The sequence below is a fragment of the Spermophilus citellus genome (assembly GCF_964194105.1).
Source record: "Spermophilus citellus genome assembly, chromosome: 10".
In the NCBI taxonomy this organism is placed as follows: domain Eukaryota; kingdom Metazoa; phylum Chordata; class Mammalia; order Rodentia; family Sciuridae; genus Spermophilus; species Spermophilus citellus.
The window spans coordinates 88,927,816-88,946,279 of NC_138197.1; the positions used below are offsets into that span (position 1 = coordinate 88,927,816).

An 18,464-nucleotide genomic window follows, 5' to 3' on the forward strand; every position below is an offset into this window, starting at 1 on the left:
TATGGAAAACCAACTATATAGGTTTAAGAATGTGTTCATAGGTGGTATTCTTTGTTTTTAAGCCCCACCGCATAGTAAGTCATTTTGTAAATTTTTTATCTAAATAATTATATTCAAGATGTTCTTTAGCTTGAAACATAAGTGCTTTGGTATTTTCTGTCATTTACCAGTTTGCTTATTCCGTAATTGCTATGTGTTTTAAGCTACTAATACAGGTGTGATATATTCTGTAATTTGGCTTCACAATTTTTTGGTGAATAGTTTTAGAAATTAAATTTTGGTTCATATTTATTCATGAGTTAGTAAATTATTGACAGGTCAGTATAGTAAGTCTAAACTATGTTTACAAAGAATTTTTTGCCTTAGAATTTTTTTTAAACACCAAATATAGTAGTTCCCCACTTACCCACAAAGAATATTTTTCAAGACCCCAGTGTATGACTGAAACTCCAGATTGTATTGAACTCTATGATAATGTCTTTTCTGTCTTTTTTAATTAATTTTTAAATTTATGTATGACAGTGGAATGCATTACAATTCATATCACATATATAGAGCACAAGTTTTTCATATCTTGTTGTATACAAAGTATATTCACACCAATTCATGTCTTCATACATGTACTTTGGATAATGACGACCATCACGTTCCACCATCATTTCTAACACCATAGCCCCTCCCTTCCCTTCCCACCCCTCTTCCCTATCTAGACTTTGTCTATTCCTCTCATGTTCCCACTCCCTACCCCACTATAAATCAGCCTCCTTCTATCAGATAAAACATTCAGCATTTGAGTTTTTGGGATTGGCTAACTTAGCATTATCTTCTCTAACTCCATTCACCTGCAGATGCCATGATTTTATTCTCTTATTGCTGAGTAATATTTCATCATGTTTCTTTTCTGTCTTAAGTAAGCACATACCAAACACTGTGTGTAACTTTTGCATTTTGAAATGTGATACTAAAACACAAATACCTTCACAATTTCACAGGCTCTTACTGTGGAGCTTAGCAATCTCAGCATGATTTTTCTTTCCTTATTAAGTCAGTAACTTTCACCTTTTCACTTAACCATATCTGAATTTCACTTGGAGCTATTATTAAATAAAATAAAAGTTGCTTAATTAACTCAGTGCTGTAATACCATGACACTTGGTGTGATAACTTAAGATAGCTACTAAATGGACAGGTAGTATGTACAGTCTTCATGTTCTGCAGAAGGGGATGATTCACATCCCAGGAAGGATTTAGCAGGACAATGTGAGATTTCATCATATACTTCAGAATGGTGTGCAGTTTAAAACTGTAATCCTGACTGTGGTTGACTGTGGGTAACTAAAACCACAGAAAGTGGAACCACATATAAGGGTTGGGGGAGGACAACTGTACTATATTTTTCAGTTATGGAGAGCATTAATCCAGTAATTTCTTTTAGAAGACGTGAACGATCAAGAGAGAGGGACCATAGTAGATCACGAGAAAAGAGTCGGCGTCATAAATCCCGTAGTAGAGATCGCCATGATGATTATTATAGAGAGAGAAGCAGAGAACGAGAGAGACACCGGGATCGTGACCGAGACAGAGACCGAGAACGTGACCGAGAGCGAGAGTATCGTCATCGTTAGAAGGTGGGTATTCCTTGTTCCCATTATATTTAGCATGTGCATTATTAACAGTCATTATAACTCCAAGGCTATTGTTTATACAGTATATATCTACATATAAATGGTCCAAGTACTTGTTCTGAATTTAAAATTCTGGAAACGTCTGAGAAAACAGGTAAGTGATCACAGGTAAAAATTTTGACTTTTGTCCTTGAATGTTGTATTAATTGTTTTTAGATTTCAGATCACTAATGGTATTAAAGCAAGAAAAATAATCAAGAGGACTCATTGTGTACTTCTAAAATCTAAAAATCTGGATTTTTGTAATCACATACATAGTTTGCATGTGATTTAAAGTATTAAAAATATCTATCAGGGAGTCATTTCAGATATAAATATTATGTGCTTGGATTTTTAAAAATAAGATTTCTGTATTTCCTTGAACTAACTTCATTTGTCCCTAAAACTTTTAAAGAAAGTCTAACACTATAATAATTTATAAAAGGATGTTTTCTCGTCATGGAAAGAGCTTTTTTCTTTAATTTTTTTTTAAAGACACTTTTTCTGGCATCTGGTTTTTGTTTTTAAAAGAAAAACATTATCCTTTAATTTGCAAAGAAGACGAAAAAGTTATTTAATTAAAATGGGGTTCAGGGTACATACACCAAAATTTTTAATTGTGTCATGCCATACATCCCAGGTTAGAATAATCTTATAATAATTTCCTTTGATGTTTCATTCATAAACCATAATCATTGTCTTTTTTTTCTGTATTTTAAACTATTTCTTGTACATTTTTCATAAAGTGAGAATTGTCTGTTTATGCTTCATTTTCACATGTAATTTTATTTTTATATTTGTGAAGAGCATTTTATCCATGTGAAGAGTGTGGGGAGGTCACTATAAGTCTTGTGCTTAAGACATGAAGGTTATTCTGTAAACAAGATATTTTTTCTTCATATGTTGGTGGCATATACAAATTAAATTAGGCTTAAAACAAACCCCTTATAAGTAAATAAGTGAAATTCATGGGAAACTTACTGAAAATTCAGCAATGGTAATTGTTAGTATTTAAATTGTAATAGGCATATATCAGAAATTTTATCAAGTGTATGTAATTCTGTAACAGAAGAGAAATTTCTTTAACCATAACACATATATTAGCAAACAAAATCATTTTTGAATAATACTTATAGGAAATAAGTATTTAAAACATTTTTATGGAACACAGATAAGCTATTACACTGTTTGCAATTTTAGGGACTTTTAAAATGAGAAGGCCCATTTTAATACTTTTTTTCCTTGCATTTTGAATATGCAGCTTGGATATTTTTCAAAATTTTATTTTTTTATATAGTTCTACATATTGTATTACAAAATTTAACATGCCATTCTCAAAGCATTCCTTTAATATGAAACAAAACATCTTTTATTTTAAAACTAAGCTTATTGAAATTGATATTTGTTTTGGATGTGAAAATTGAATGTTGTGCCTTGTAAGTCTAAATAGTAAATTTGAAAGATGTAGCTCCCCCCCACACACGCACATACACACAAAGTTGAATACCTCTGATCCTGTCTTATGAAAAATTCTTATTGTCTAGCAGTGATTAAGGTGAATTGTTGCCAGGGCATAACTTGCAATGTTTAACTGTATTATCCTTTTCATTTATAGAAATGTTTAAATTCTACAACTTGAATCTTTTTTTTTTTTTTTTCCGTAAGACTTTATAAGTTGCCACCAGTTTTCTGGTTACCAAAGGCATGATAATGAAACTTGAGAGCATTTTCAAAACTGGATGTGCCCATCAAAGGGGCTCTAAACCAGTTTATACCCAAAGTTAATTAGGGATAGTTTTCATACCGGTTTTAGTAAAGCTAGTGAAGTCAAGCAAGTAAATTCCTCCTGAAAAGTCCATTGATTTTTAAGTACTTTGGATTTATATTTCAGTAATGAGTGCACCAAAACAGATCATGATTTGAGTTTCATAACATTCAGACATTAACTATGAATTCCTAACCTGAAAACTATTGTTGACATTTTTCTTAATCCCTGATGTACCATGCCAGAATTCCCATGTTGTTTGTACATTAATCAGAATTGAGTTGTAATATTGTAATGCTTCAGTTGCTTCATCCAAGCAAAACTTTACATAAGCATTTCCATTGCAAAAAATAATTTTGTTATTCTGGATTATTGTACCTTTGCTATACCAAACATTATTTATTATGGAAGTAGACATGAATAAAGGGAATGGGGACTGGGATTATATTCAAGTGAAAAACTTCTTTAAAAAAGATTTACAAATTTCGTTACTATTATAAGGTCTATTGTGACCTGTTTAGAAGTTTTTAAATATGAGTCCTTTTGAGCTTTCATGTAAATCTTAAATGGAATAAAATGAATAAAGTGACTTGAAAGCTAAAGTGAATGTCAGTAGTAAGTCTGTATACAAATAAGTAACAATGTAATCTATTATTAAAGAGATGATGAATGGCTAAATGGGCAAGTTCTTAATTTAACTGGAAACAGTGATGTTGGCAAGCTGTTAATGTCTGTCCCATCTTGGTTTTTTTGTGTTTGAACTGTTGGGTAATGTTAATTACATTCTCATTTTTAAAATGTATTAGTTTTTCTAAAAGCATTTAATATTAAGTTTGAGTAGATAATATTTCAATGAGGAAAATATCAATATTGTAAATTTCAGTATGTAAATTGTGTTTTATATTCTGTAATTTTTGCCTCTATTCTCAGACCACTCTGAGCAAAATAAAAATGATTTAAGATTGTACACTTATTACAAAAATAACTTTACATTCATTAGTTATTTTATTTTAGGTTTTATTCCTTATTTCTTGTTTGAAACAGGCCTACTCATCAAATTTCTGTTTGTAATTCAGTTTTTGCATGCTGAAGAGTAATGAAAGCAAATTGTATTTTTAAATTTTCTTTATTTCACTTTCCTGCTCTCTAAGTTATGAGGTTTTATATGTTCTCAAATAATTATCCATTTCCTTGATAAAAGTTTTTAACATTTGTGTATCAGGTCTGGATTAGTAACTATACTTTTCCTTGACTATGAGATTACTTCTACCACAAATAACATGTCTTTAGATTTTATTACTGCACAGGAAGTAGGGTGGTTTGCATTGCTTATTCTGCTTATTATAGTTTTGTTGATAATTGGGGGAAAAAGAAAAAGCCTAAAGAATAAAAAGTTCTTATGTTAAGGTGTTTTAATCTGCTTAGAAATTAGTGTTAAATTGAGCCATTTGTGAAAATTACATTCTCTTGGTTGCCTGATGAATGATAACTGGTTGTAATAAGATGTAAAAATTATTTCTGAAATTCTTAGGTCATCTGAGATCTGCCTAAATATTTCCCAGCCCTGTATTTCCTTGTGCCTTCTCAAATAGCTTAACTGCTCTGCTTCATTTGGATATGCTAGCTCTGATTTCATTAGTTCTAATTTCTCTTGCTTTTAGTGTTATTTGCAAAACCTGTCTGACTACACAGCTATCTTACTCAAAAGTGACAAGAGAGGCCAGGAAGTGATTCCTTTAATGGATGTATAGTGTGTTTTGCTCACTGTGGTTTAAGAATATACTTTTGTTTATAAATGAATAATGTTCCTTGTTAAAAAAAAAAAAAAAGCCAATGCCAATGTGAGTCACCTTGCTCTCACCCTCATCTCAGTGTGAAATTTACTACCATTGTTTTAGTTTGTAAATTAGATTGTTTTGAATAAATAATGTGTTGAATGACTATTTAGTTAGCATTGTTTTAAAGAAAACCTGATAACCAATTGGGGTAAGGATGCCATTGATGCTATCCAAATTTATGAATTTGCCGTCAGTGGTAGCATGTTTTAACTCACAGTGAATTCTAAATAACAAGCAGCTTGTTTGGAAATGTCTATTTTGTGAATCTTTGGAACAAAGTTGATTTTTCTTTGTGATGGGGTTTATTTCTAATATTCAGTAAGTTGCCTAGAGCAACAATTGTATATGTGTTTAATTATAGAGTAGTAAATATGTTATAGTTGAAATGAGGTAAGTACCATGTCCAGAGGTAGAAAGGTAAAAATAGGAGATGTGGTAGCAAGGAACTTTTTGTAAACATCTACAATAAACAGAATGGTTTTTGTATGATGTTCTAGTCACTATAAAAAGAAACTAAATATCTGTTAACACGTTTTTAAACACTTTTCTTGCCCACCTCAGATCTTTTTAATTAAATATATTAACATGGAAACCTATAAAAGTGCTCTAACAAATACACCTTAGAGCATTTTACTTAACAGTTGAATTTACCGTGAGTTTAATATACTAATGCTAACAAATTTGCTTAGATAAGTTTCTAACAGAAACACCCATAATTTAAGTTGTTAATAATGGGTTGATTTTATATTATCTGAAAATGCAGGTACTTCTCTGTGTATTAAGATTTTACTTAGTGGTCACTTTAGTCTGTAGAGTGGTAGATTTCATTTGTCTTTTTTAGCTGAAGCAAGTAATTGTGTGGCTTTGACAATGCAGATTTGACCAGATACTATTCTGAAAACATGGGCATTGAATGTATTTTTCACTTTGAAGCTTCTTTTTGATATCTTTGTTTATGTAGATGTTTACTTAGATATTTGAGACTATAATATGAAATTGGATTATTGGAAATGGGTTATGTTGCCTTCAAATTTGCCTCCTTTTGAGATTGTAAAATTTGTATTTCCAAGTGGATAAATGTAAAAGTGTTTAGGAATAGAAACAAATACTTAAATTATCCCCCAAATTTTATGTGCGTATGGTGAAAATTAGAGATTTATTAATAGTAAGACTTAAATCTATAAAGTATAATCATGCAAAAATGAGTGCATTAATTCTGGATAAAAATGTGTATTGTAACTTAAACGGATTCTCTATATTAAAAGTTATAAAATTTCCATTTGGAGTAATACTGATTGATATAAAATTGCAGTACATGCCTCCTCCTCCCACTTCTGAGTACTTGGGAGTGAATCTAGAGGTACTCTACCACTGAGCTACATCCCCTTCCCTTTTTATTTTTCACTCTTGAGATAGGGTTTCACCAAGTTGGCCAGGCTGGCCTTATACTACACCTGTCATAGAAGGGTTGAATATTTTTTGTTTTGCTCACTATGATTTCAAAATATTTTTTCCTCTTAATGACCTGCTGTGGGCTTATTTTTATTGTTTTTCTTCTTCACCTTTTTCAGCAAAATTAAAAAAAAAAAAATAGGGAGGCTGGGTTTGTGGCTCAGTGGCAAAGCACTTGCTTAGCCTGTGTGAGGCACTGGGTTCAATTCTCAGTACTGCATATAAATAAATAAAATAAAGGTCCATTGACAACTAAAAAAAAAATTAAAATAGGGAGATAGTATACTTTTGCAGTAAGATTTTTGAATTTCCTAATAATACTTTTTTTTTTTAAATACATATACATTGCAGAGCTGGGGGTGTTGCTCATTGGTAAGGTGCATGCTTAGCATGCATGAGGTCTTGGGTTCAATCTCCACCCCATCCCACCCCCAATACTTTACAAGTAATAAAAATAAAACTTTTGATAGTAGACATTTTATATTTTTTTTCTATGAAATAATTCCACTAAATAAGCTTCATCAGCATAAGATGAAGGAACATTAAAATGGTAACATTGGAAATGACTTACGTGTATCTAAAAAAATATAGGCATATAGACACTATTTAGGAGAAAAAGACCACAGTTATATAACATCTGGTTTTTCCTTTTAGTTTTAAAATAAGTTGTTATTGCTGGGCAGTATGAATACATACATATGTGTGTTGATGTTCTTAAGATACTTCCTAGTTAGGGGGAGAAAGAACATAAAAGATAAAGACATAAAGATAAATTTATAGTTGTGACAGAAATTAATTGTAGAGCAAAAGTATTTTAAAATTACTTAGTACTGAACATTGTGCCCTTTGGATGCTTTTAAATCACTTAAAAACTTCGTTGTTTCTGGGAATTAAATGAATGTTTCTTTTGTGAACTCTACATGCACTTTGCTTACATATGTATTCTTGAGACTTTGGTTTATCAATTTTATTGTTTTTTTTTTCTTTATGTGGGTTTACAATGAAGTTTATCATTGTAGATTCCGATTCCTATTTAGCTTGTTTTGGGTTAGTTTATGCTTCTATATTAGGTATTTCGAAATAGGTGGAATAGAGTGAAAGTAAAGTAAATGTGTCAAGTTTGTATTATGTCTAAAAGATTTGTATGTGGATGTCATATTTATTTAATGTCCATATTGAACTCTTTATAAATTTTGTAACATGGAACACCATTTGATTTATAACAATTACAGAAGTTCCTGTATGCTGTCAAATAGTTGATTTGTAAAATTTATTGCATTTTATATCCAGTTTAGCATTGTTAAATGAATTAATATAGAATTGATATGTGGGTGAATGAAATCTACATTAAAATCATCCAAACATTTTTCCATTTATTTTTGTAGTATACATATTTTAGAAAATGACTTATGACTGTTTTCCATCATCATAGAAACATTAGCTGCTATATTTTAATTTGTCTTAGTCATTAAATTTCAAAGGCAATAATATCTAAGAAGAATGTAATTAATGTCTCATTTTTTAATTATCAAATAAATTGGGAGCATTTCTCCACCACACAGGCAGCTACTGTTTCATTTAATTCTTATTTTGTGCTAGAATACATAACAGTGAAGTAGATGCACGACTTGTGTATGTATAGTTAAGCCAGCGTTTTTCTGTGTATGATGGGGAATAGCAAAATCTACATCACAAATTTTGACACATTACAGCTGAAGGAAGAGGAACAACTTCCAAGACAAAACAGTCTTCATGGGGGAAAATGACGCTTGTCCAGCAGTTTGCTTCTTGTGATTGAACTGAACCTGTAAGGATTCATGGATAAACTGAACAGGAATAGATCTGAATAAAGCAAATCTGCATAAATGGTAACCAGTAGCTCTACTTTTATTTTTTATGTTGCTTAACTGTTTTATTTGAAGGAAACCTGTGTGATTTAAAAAGTTAATAGCTTTTGCAACTTTATTACTGGTTATATACATTTGGCCATTATAATGTGCAAGCAATTGGAAAAAAAAGTCAAGTATATGCTTGTTTTTATAGTAGTTTGTTCTTGTTAAAAATGTTCATATGATAATGTCTGTAAACAGCACCACTTTGATTACAATAGATGTAGTGTTGTAATAAACTGTTTAATGGGGCTGATGTGTAAAGCTGTTCAAGTTATTTGATGTTTACACCTCAGGGAAAGTCTTGTGTTCAGCAATATCTAAAGATAATGTTACTATGACAACATTTTTACTGTCCTTTAAAAAAAAAGCATTGCAATAGCGGTTTTGGATATGCATCAATCTAATCTTGCGTTCAGTGAATTAAACATAACTAATTAAGTGTCTCTTGCCCTTGATTTTGATATTAGAATAGGTGATTACATGGATATTTAATATTTCTATATTCTGCTTTTCTAGCTGTTTTTACCTAGTTAGCTTGTGACTTTGCTGAATGGTATGTAAACTTGTAAAAACTGAAATTTGACAGACACAGCAAATCCCATCGATGCACTAGGGGTCAAAGAATGTTGAGGTTTTAACATTTTAGAAAAGTCTCACACATATTTGCTACAGTAGTGCAGTTTAATTACAACACAGGTGTACTGAAACACTTAATTGTGAACTGATAGCATTGAAGTGAGATTTTGAATTCTGATTTGATGCTATAGTGATTTACTGATTTTTATTGATGATGCTTATGGTTTAACTTTGAAGCCATAGGCAGTGTAAATACAGTCATGCAGCAGATAAACGTAGGAAGAGCCTTGGTTTTATTTTCCAGTTGGTACCAGTTTCTGAAGGATGTGAAGTTGTATTAACATAGGGTTGTTTTCTCCAGTGTAATGGGAGATTATAGATGTACCTGTCTCTACAGTTGAGAAATTATATATATTTTTGTGCAGCCTGTTGATTTCATGCTAGAGTTAATCAAAGATTTCCCTCCCCCCCCCAAAAAAACCTGCCTTACATGAAGGCCTACATGAAAAGCATCTGGCTTACACATGTTCTTAATTATAAAATTAGCAGAGACCAGATCATCAACTGGATATTTTTATGGAAAGATAATTCTGAATCACTATTTCAGAAATTTGAGTTAAAATTCTTAAACAGGCTAATTTGTTGTTTTTTTTTTTTAATATATTTTTAAGATCTGATAATCTTTGAGAGACCTTTGGATAGTACACATTGGTTTTTAAAGTATGGCCAAATTTTAGGACAATGCTTAAACATATTTTGGTACCATAGCTATTACCTAATGTGCAACCATACAAGCCCTCTAGAAATTTGCATTGCCTTTCTTCAGTTTTGTCTTGTCTGCTTTCAAACTACTCACAAAATTAGCTGTTTAAAATTATATTATTACTAGTTTTATATTTTGTGAGTGGAGTATTTGTGTAAGGGATCATTGGTGTTTACCAGAACTGTTTGCTCTCAAAAATGATTTTTAAAGTATTTTATCTTGTTGAAAATGCAGTTGCCTTTTTAACATTATTTGAAAGTTGTATCAAAATCTGTTTTCTTGTTTTATGTATAGGTGTTGTAAGTTTTTGTCATTTCTTAAGCTTTTTTATATTTTAATTACAATGCCCTAATGTGAAGAAGTTTGGACTTACATATATTACAAGGGAAATTAGTTTATAGTAAGATTAAAAGGTAAGTAAAATGTCCATGAGAATAAAATTTTCTATGAACAGTTTAAAAATGAAATCACAAAAATCTCTACTTGAAGTGAAACTGGAAGTTTTGTACTAATTTAATCCTTCATCTACCTTTTCATTTTTTTTATCAGTGGAACCTTTTAATTGTTCCTTCTATATTATTCTTCTCCCTGGTTGGCTTACTTCATTACATGACTTTTGTTGCAGACAGTGTGAGTGTACTAGATTTGTTTGCTTCTATCTAGTCTATTGTTTTAAGTGTTGTCAGGAGGACTTTTGGTTTGACCAAGTAGTTTTGCAAAGTCTTTCTCCACCTGGTAACATATGAATGTATAGCAGTAAAGCTAAAAATTGCAAACCTTGTTTTATTTGTCATACCCCTTCTGTTGTTTATGAATTGATGTTATTTGAAAGCTTTTTTTTTAATGTTAAAAACAATCCAAAGAGAGAAATCTTTACAAAGACGCCAAAAAAAAAAAAAAGTGAGTGTCTCAGAGACCTTTTTTTTTTTTCTTAATTTCTAATAACTAGTGGACATGAAAACAAAACTTGAGTTGAATTTTGAGCCATAGCATTTGTTTATGCTATGCAGTCACATTCCTTTTCAGCTAGTGGTAAAATTATGGACGAGTGATAACAGCATCTGAATGGTGTTGATTCTGAAGCAGCACTTTTAATTGAATGTGTTTGCTTTTGGTTAAAGGAAATAGGTTGTGGAAAGGATATTCTAATGTGAATCTACATGTATTTTATTTTGTTTTATTAAGATTTGAAATAACTTGCCATGGCTGTTGATCATAGGTTAACCAATTTAATGACCCCTTTACCGGAATATTCTTAAGCAGTTAAATACAATTTGAAGTTCACAAATTACTTGTAGCTTAAGGTATTATTTTCATTTGATTCTCCTATGGAGAATGTTGCTTTACTTTTTTACTAGTTTAAGGTCAATTATAAAAATAAACATGGAGGTTTTAATGAATGTTGTATAATATTTTATAGTGAAGGGGAAAATTGTTGAAAGGGTAAAGACTTTATCTTTCCCTTAATGTATTTAAATGTGCCAATAACCTAACTACACACTGTTTTATATAATGACATGCTACTATAAAACTTTTCTGTTGGAGTGCTCAACATTTTGGTTTTCTAAATGGTCATTGCATTTTCTGTATCTTACAAGGTGGCTCCGATTTTGTGTTTCAAGCTTCAGCTTAATTTATTTTAAGAGGAAGTTTATGTTCTAATTCTTTATTGAGAATATAGTATTGAGATTCTCACTGTTTTATGGGTAATTGTTTTTTAAATTTTATTCATTAAGTTCATTTGCATCCCATAGTCTGTAAATGTTTTCCCTTGTTGTATGTACTTAAATGCACGCTTATCCATTGTACATATTAGTCATTTTTTGTGGTAATATATAAGTGGGATTTTTGTAGCAAAGCGTTCTATTTTTCTGTTCTTAAAGTGTGTGTGCGTGTGTGGTGGTTTTTTGTTTGTTTTTTTTGTTTGTTTTTTTAACATTAACCTTCAGTTTAAACATTGTTGTACTTATTTTTTAGCAACTTAACTCTTAGAAGCCTTAGACTAGTTTTTAAATATATATTCAACCAAAAATTATAAATTTATTAAGATGTGGCCTTACATATGGCATTCTTTGTATTATAATATGAGATGTTTTATTTAGAGAAATCAAGATTCAGGATTAAAGTTTCGTCTTAAGTTGAAATGGAAAATGTGTTAAAATGTCTAGGCTTCTGGGAGGAAGTTCTTATAATCTTCTTTCTTGGCATTAGAAAGAAGCAATATGAATTTTTATGAATATTCAAAATATTCAGGCAATTGTATTGTCAGATTGATTTAGATTTGTCTTAACCAATGTTTCTTTAAAATTTCAGGTTGTTGGCATTCACTATCTGAGTATATAGGTATATGATTTTTGTATGGGATGTATAAATAAACACTTGGTTACCTACAGATAGATTTCAATGTTTAAAGATTTCCTGCTGCATTAATTAACATTGTATGGGAGGCTTTAAAAATATTAGGTAAAATTTAATTGAAGTCATAACAAATCTTGATATGGTATTTGTGGATAGTGAACACTACCAGTTTTTCATGTGGGAGTATCCTAAAACTCCACCATGGGTGTAAATGTTTTACATTAACTTCATAATTGGACAGACCCTGCATTTAGTTAAAAAAAAATTTCATTTTGAAGGTGTGTTTTTTGTCACACTGTTACTGCGTAACACTTCTCAGCATTCTGTAAGTTAAATTATTTCAAAATATAATGGTAAATTCATGTTTGTTTATTTTTTTACTTTGAAAATGTAGTACTCAGGTGGTATTTAATGGGAAATGATCCTTTGAGGTAAATCATAATGTATTCTAAGGAATGCATCTATAATATTGATGACTTTAGCCTTAAAAAAAAGGTCTATTATTCCTTCTTCCTCTGCATCCCATGGTGTATTAGCAAAGTAGTTTACAGCCCGGTACAGCCTTACAAAGTTGTTTTACAATTTTTAATGGAAAGTCCTTAAACAAACAGACAAAAAAAAAAAAAATTGTATCATATTACCAGTATCCGTGGATTACTGAATCACAGTTTGTAAATAATTTGTCTAATATCAGAAGGCCAAAGAAAGTCTTAAAATTTTAGCTATTGACTATGGTGACTTCACAGTAAGATATCTGTGCAAAAGGTAAGGTGATTTTTGATCAAATAGACATCTTTTTGATGTCCATGAGAACTACACTTCCATATTAGCTTCTATTAAAAAGCTTTTTCACATTTTATTAAAATGTTTGTAATTGCAATTTTGTGTTTAATGTTTATTTTTGTCTTTTCTTTTCTTTAGCATTTAGGTGACTGTTCAGCAGTTTGCTATATGGCCATTGTTGGCCTTAAACTGCACTAGTAACAAGCATGGTATTTATCTTGTATTGAAAATAAAACAAAATTTTGATAATACTTGCAGTTTGTCCTGTTTGATTTATAATTTGTTAAACATTGTGTATGGAGTATTTCTGTTTGTTTTGGTTTGGTTTTGGTACCAGGGATGGAACCCAGGGGTGCTTTAACCCTAAGCTACATCCCCATTCCTTCTCCCTTATTTTTACTTTGAGACAAGGATTCTCACTGACTATCCTCTACCTTGTGATCCTCCTGCTTCAGCCTCTGGAATCAGGTGTGTACCACCATATCTAGCTATCATTGTGTGTAGTTTTGAGTACTGTTGGGTAATATGAAGGATAATATAATTGGACTTTACATTTTGTCTTTAAGGCAGCCTTGGAGACTTTTTAAATTCTTTGCTGGCATTTTGATGCTCTTTCAAGTAGATGGTATCTGGTTAGAATTAAGATGAAGGAATTCAGAAAGTCTGTAAACTTTTTTATTTGTAAATCTAAGATTCAGATTTGCCCAGTTTTAGGGGATTATTAAATTAACTAAAAATGCTTTCATATTTATTATTTATTTATTTTAGTTTTCAGTGGACACAACATCTTTATTTTTATGTGGTGCTGAGGATCGAACCCGGGTCTCGCCCGTGTGAGGCGAGAGCTCTACCACTGAGCCACAATCCCAGCCCCTTAAAAATGCTTTTAAACAGTGACATATTTGTTATTTCAATGAGAGAAAGAATACGTGCGGGGTGGAGGTGGGGGGGAGTTGAATCAGGGTCCAGATGAGTCACCTGCAGGCTTTAGAGTATGTTGAAGATTAGTTCTGAGCAATCAAAATTATCATTTGAGAAAGGAAGTTACCATTAGTGGAGTCTCTTTCAGTGCTTACATTAAAGTTGTGGGTCAGGTTTTGTTAGGTTCTGTTACTTTTTTCTCCCCCTGATTGTTTTCTATGTTGTTATTATACGTTTACATTTTAAAGAAGATGGTGTTCATTAATCCCACTTGGATTAAATTGAGATTTTGTCTGTAGCCTACAGAGGCAGGGAACATTTAACCACAATAAAAGATGGCTGAGAGCAATTTTGATCAAATGCCACCCGACACTCCAGGAGTCAGTCAAGGCCTGATACAGTATAATAAGGAGATACTAAAAAATTATTATTCTTCTTTTTAAGTTTTACAAGGAGATTTTTTTTTAAATAGAGGATTGATAGTGTCCCCAGTCTTCCTAGTTTTGTTTCTCAACAAATACATGAAACAAGAATTGTTAATAGTAAGTGTTTTCCATTGCTATCCTGGGTCTTTATCTCCCTTTTATATTTCATTAACAGAGTTCTTGGGTTTTTAAATGGCACATCAGTTCTGATCAGCTGTTGTCAATGCTAGATAAGATATATACATTCCTGTCCTCCACACAGGGGCATTCTACCAAGTAATCTACATTTCCAGCCATTTTCATTTTGAGACAGGGTCTTGCTAAGTTGCCCAGGCTAGCCTCAAACTTGGGACTCCCCTGCCTCAGCCTCCTGGTTTGCTAGGATTGACAGGCAGGCACCATCATACTTTTATTTTATTTTATTTTTACATTCTTTTCAAAAGTCCATACCCCACTTACAAGAGAATTTCAGTAGATAGAATTTATTATCTTAATGTAGATCTGAATTAAGACTTGGAGAAAAGGAAGGAAGCTACCTTTCTAGGCAAAAAAAAGGGATTTGGAAAAAGACCTTTTGGCAGGAGTATGCTATTAGTAGGAATTGAAAGAATGCCAGTTGGATGAAGCAGGTGGTGAAGAACATAGCCTGAGTGGAAACTCAGCAACAGGCAAGGCCTACTGCTTGTAAGTCACATTAAAGACTGTCCTAAGAATGCTGTGGAATCCTTGGAAGTGAGTAAAGCATTTCAAGTAGATTAGTTGCAGATTAAATTGGGAAGGAAGTAAATAAGGTAGTCTAATGAAACTTTTACAAGAGTCTAGCTACCTGGAGGTGGAATAAAAACAGGAGAAAAAAGTTGGTTGAAAGACCTAGGAGGCAAAATCAACAGGATGCTGTGAAAATTAGGCTATGAGAAGGTAAGATGATGACTTGGAGCTTTATAATAGTGTGCCATTCACTGGGGGGGGGGACACCAGAAAAACATTGGGCAGTGGTATGAATTTTGTACATTTGCATTCCAAGAAATAGTCATTAATAGCCATAAGATCCTGGAATTGAGAAGAAAGTATAGGTTAAAGCCTTAATTTTGTAGCCTGAAATAAGGGAGTTAAAATAGAGAAGAAAACATCCCAATATGGGATGAGTCTGTAAAGGGGAATCATGAGGAGTTCGTGTTTGGTGTGTGAATCAAACTGAATGATACCAAAAACATTAGCATCAAAACAAATAGTGTCAAAAGTAGCTTTGGGAACAAAGAAGAACTTCCCTTGGAAAAGGATACAAAATATGGAAGGTTGTAGGCTTGTAGTAGGTGGTAGAAACTTTAAAAATGTTTATATCTGGTGATTTGAAATAGAAATTGAAAACATTGTTATGTGAGTATGGCTTAAGTTTGGAAGAGGTAGGATTTGGGGACTCAGTGAGTCTTCTAAGATTGAACACTCCATTTTTGTGGTAGCAGTCCAGTTAGTAACATTTTTTTCCACGAAAGAAGTTATAATAGCTGTAAGATTATATTGTAGTTATAATAGCCATAAGGGTGAATAAACCTGTGGGATGAGGAAAGTAATAATTATCTTACTAATATTACAATTTAGTGATTGTCAACCCATCTACAAAATAGAATCACCTGCCCTCCCCTTTTGGGTCAAATTGCCATTCCGCATTTCTTAAAAATTGATTTTGTACTTGCTAACTCACTAGTTTGACTACTAAAATAGGTAAGATAATGTTCTACTTTTACAAAGGCAGCTCCGAGGGACTGGCAAGAATGGGTGAGTAGAGATTAGAATAATTTTATGATGTCAGTTTTCCAGTTAAACATTGTTCATCCTGAAACTGTACACACTTGGGAATATATTTCTTATAAATGTTTGTTTTTACATATCTTGAACACCTGCTCTGTAAGGTGCTGTTAGATGCTTACATGTATACAAGACCTTAGAAACTTAATGGTACCTTTTTTGTTATTTTTAAAAAAAGAAAGTCTGATATAAATACTTGTACAGATTCTACCTATATAATATAGCTATCTATTAAAAATATAAGGTAGACAGGTATAACTAACACTTATGGGGAATTTGGGACCTATACGTAAACGCTGAATATCATCCCAGTGTAGTATAGAAACTTGGGCCCTGTATATCACTTTAGTAAAGCATCTTTCATCCTAAGAATTAGCAAGCAATTTGCACAAACTGGAACAATAAAAAGCTATTTCTGACTAGCTTTTCAGAATTAATAGCATATCTTAGTTTATTCATTATGAACACCAGTCTTTGAAATCATTTATATACAACTCAAAAATTGATCCAGGAATTCTGGCAGCCATTCTACTCCAAGTGAATGAGCTCAAATAATTTATGAATATATGTATTTGCACACAAGGAGATTGCCTATCTACAAAGTTCCATAGCGACCCATTTTACATTGTTTTCAATAAATGATCTAAATACTTGAGTGGACACTAAAAGGAAGAGGAGCATGAATGGTCTAACCTCTTTTATTACCTAAAGTTGGCTTCTAAGAGTTATTTCCCCTGTTTACATACAAAGGACGGAGAACATGCCCTCTTATCAAACTCAGCCAGTCTGGTGCTTCATCAGTTAGTGGGGACAGTTAAAGCAAGGAGTCATAAGTGCAAGTTGAAATTCATTTCTTACACCTTTGATATGCTTTGTTGTTTCTTCTCCCTGATATTTTTTAAAAATTTTGGGGCACTCTTTGGTGTTCTTATTCAGTTAAGTCTTAATGTCAGTTTCCACATATATATTTTCCAATTCAGATGTTTCTTCCAAACTAGCATTTTAAATGCCAAGGCTGAATTTTTTTTTTAAAGAGAGAATTTTTTAATATTCATTTTTTAGTTTTCAGTGGACACAACATCTTTATTATATGTTGTTGAGGATCAAGCCCAGCTCCCCGCGCATACCAGGCAAGCCCGCTACCGCTTGAGCCACATCCCCAGCCCCTAAATTCTTAAATCTTTTACCCTCTCACCCCCTTAGCCCAGTGCCTTCTCCTATAGCTAACATCAGTACCTTCATTTCAGTGGCTTAGGCTCAAAACTGAAGGTTGCTCTTGATTCCTCACATCTCACATAGAAGTCTTGGACATGCCATCACTTAATACTATCCCCACTGTTTTCTGCCTTTGCCACCATATACAATCTGTTCTCAGAATAGTTGTCAAGACTTTTTTAATCTGCTTTAATCAGCTTTCCCCATTTCAGAGTAAAATCCCTATCAAGTTCTTCTGTACTCAGTTCATCCCAGCCACTGTGACTTTTTTTTTTTTTTTTTAAACAAGCCAGGCATACTCCTCCCTCAAAGCCTTTGAAGGAGACATTATTTCACCTACCTGCAATGTTGTGGATATCTGCATGTGACAAGTATCTAAATGAGATTTATTTTCACCTTTCTATTGAAATATAGAACCTACTTAGTCTTCCCTTTTTTCTGCTTTATTCACTTTTCTGACCATATCTTGGGTTTTGTCCGTTTGAATATAAATCTCATGAAAGCAAGGATCTTGTAAAATTACAGTGTCTATCGGTGTGTGACATAAATACTCAGCAAATATTTCAAAAGAATGAATGCCCTTTTAGTTGTACCGTATTTTGTTAGCTTAAACTTACTGCAGTTTTAAGAGCTGTTAGTTTGGGGTTTTGTTTGGTGTTGCTGGAAATCAAACCCAGGGCACATGCTAGGCAAGCACTGTACAACTGAGCCACACCCTTAGTTAGCCACCTCATTTTTTTAAGTTGTAAAAAATATATCACATTTGGTGCTGGGATTGTGGCTCAGTGATAGAGCGCTTGCCTAGCATGTGTGAGGCACTGGGTTTGATTCTCATCACCACTTAAAAATTTCAAACAGCTAATAAAAAAATTTAAAAAAATATATCACATTTTAGCTTTAGGTCTCACTAAGTTGCCCAGGTCGGCCTCTAATTTCTGATCTTCCTGCCTGAGCTTCTCAAGTAGCTGGGATTATAGGTATGTACTACCATGCTTTGCAAGTTTTT

The 18,464-nt window shown here is 32.3% G+C and overlaps 1 protein-coding gene and 1 long non-coding RNA gene across 5 annotated transcripts in view; one reads left to right on the forward strand and one right to left on the reverse strand.

Annotated features, from left to right (window-relative positions):
- CPSF6 (cleavage and polyadenylation specific factor 6) overlaps window positions 1–13,183 on the forward strand; it is a 33,129-nt gene extending 19,946 nt beyond the window's left edge. For 2 of the 4 annotated variants that reach the window (XM_081310639.1, XM_081310641.1), the window contains 2 exons: window positions 1,436–1,628; window positions 8,432–13,183. In XM_081310639.1, coding sequence (XP_081166765.1) covers window positions 1,436–1,625 — 190 coding nt within the window. In that variant the 3' untranslated portion in view covers window positions 1,626–1,628; window positions 8,432–13,183. The remainder of the gene's footprint in view (window positions 1–1,435; window positions 1,629–8,431) is intronic. The other 2 variants (XM_081310640.1, XM_081310642.1) reach the window with 1 other exon arrangement.
- Window positions 1–18,464, reverse strand: part of LOC308658893 — a 558,609-nt gene that overhangs the window by 428,441 nt on the left and 111,704 nt on the right. The window lies entirely within an intron of this gene.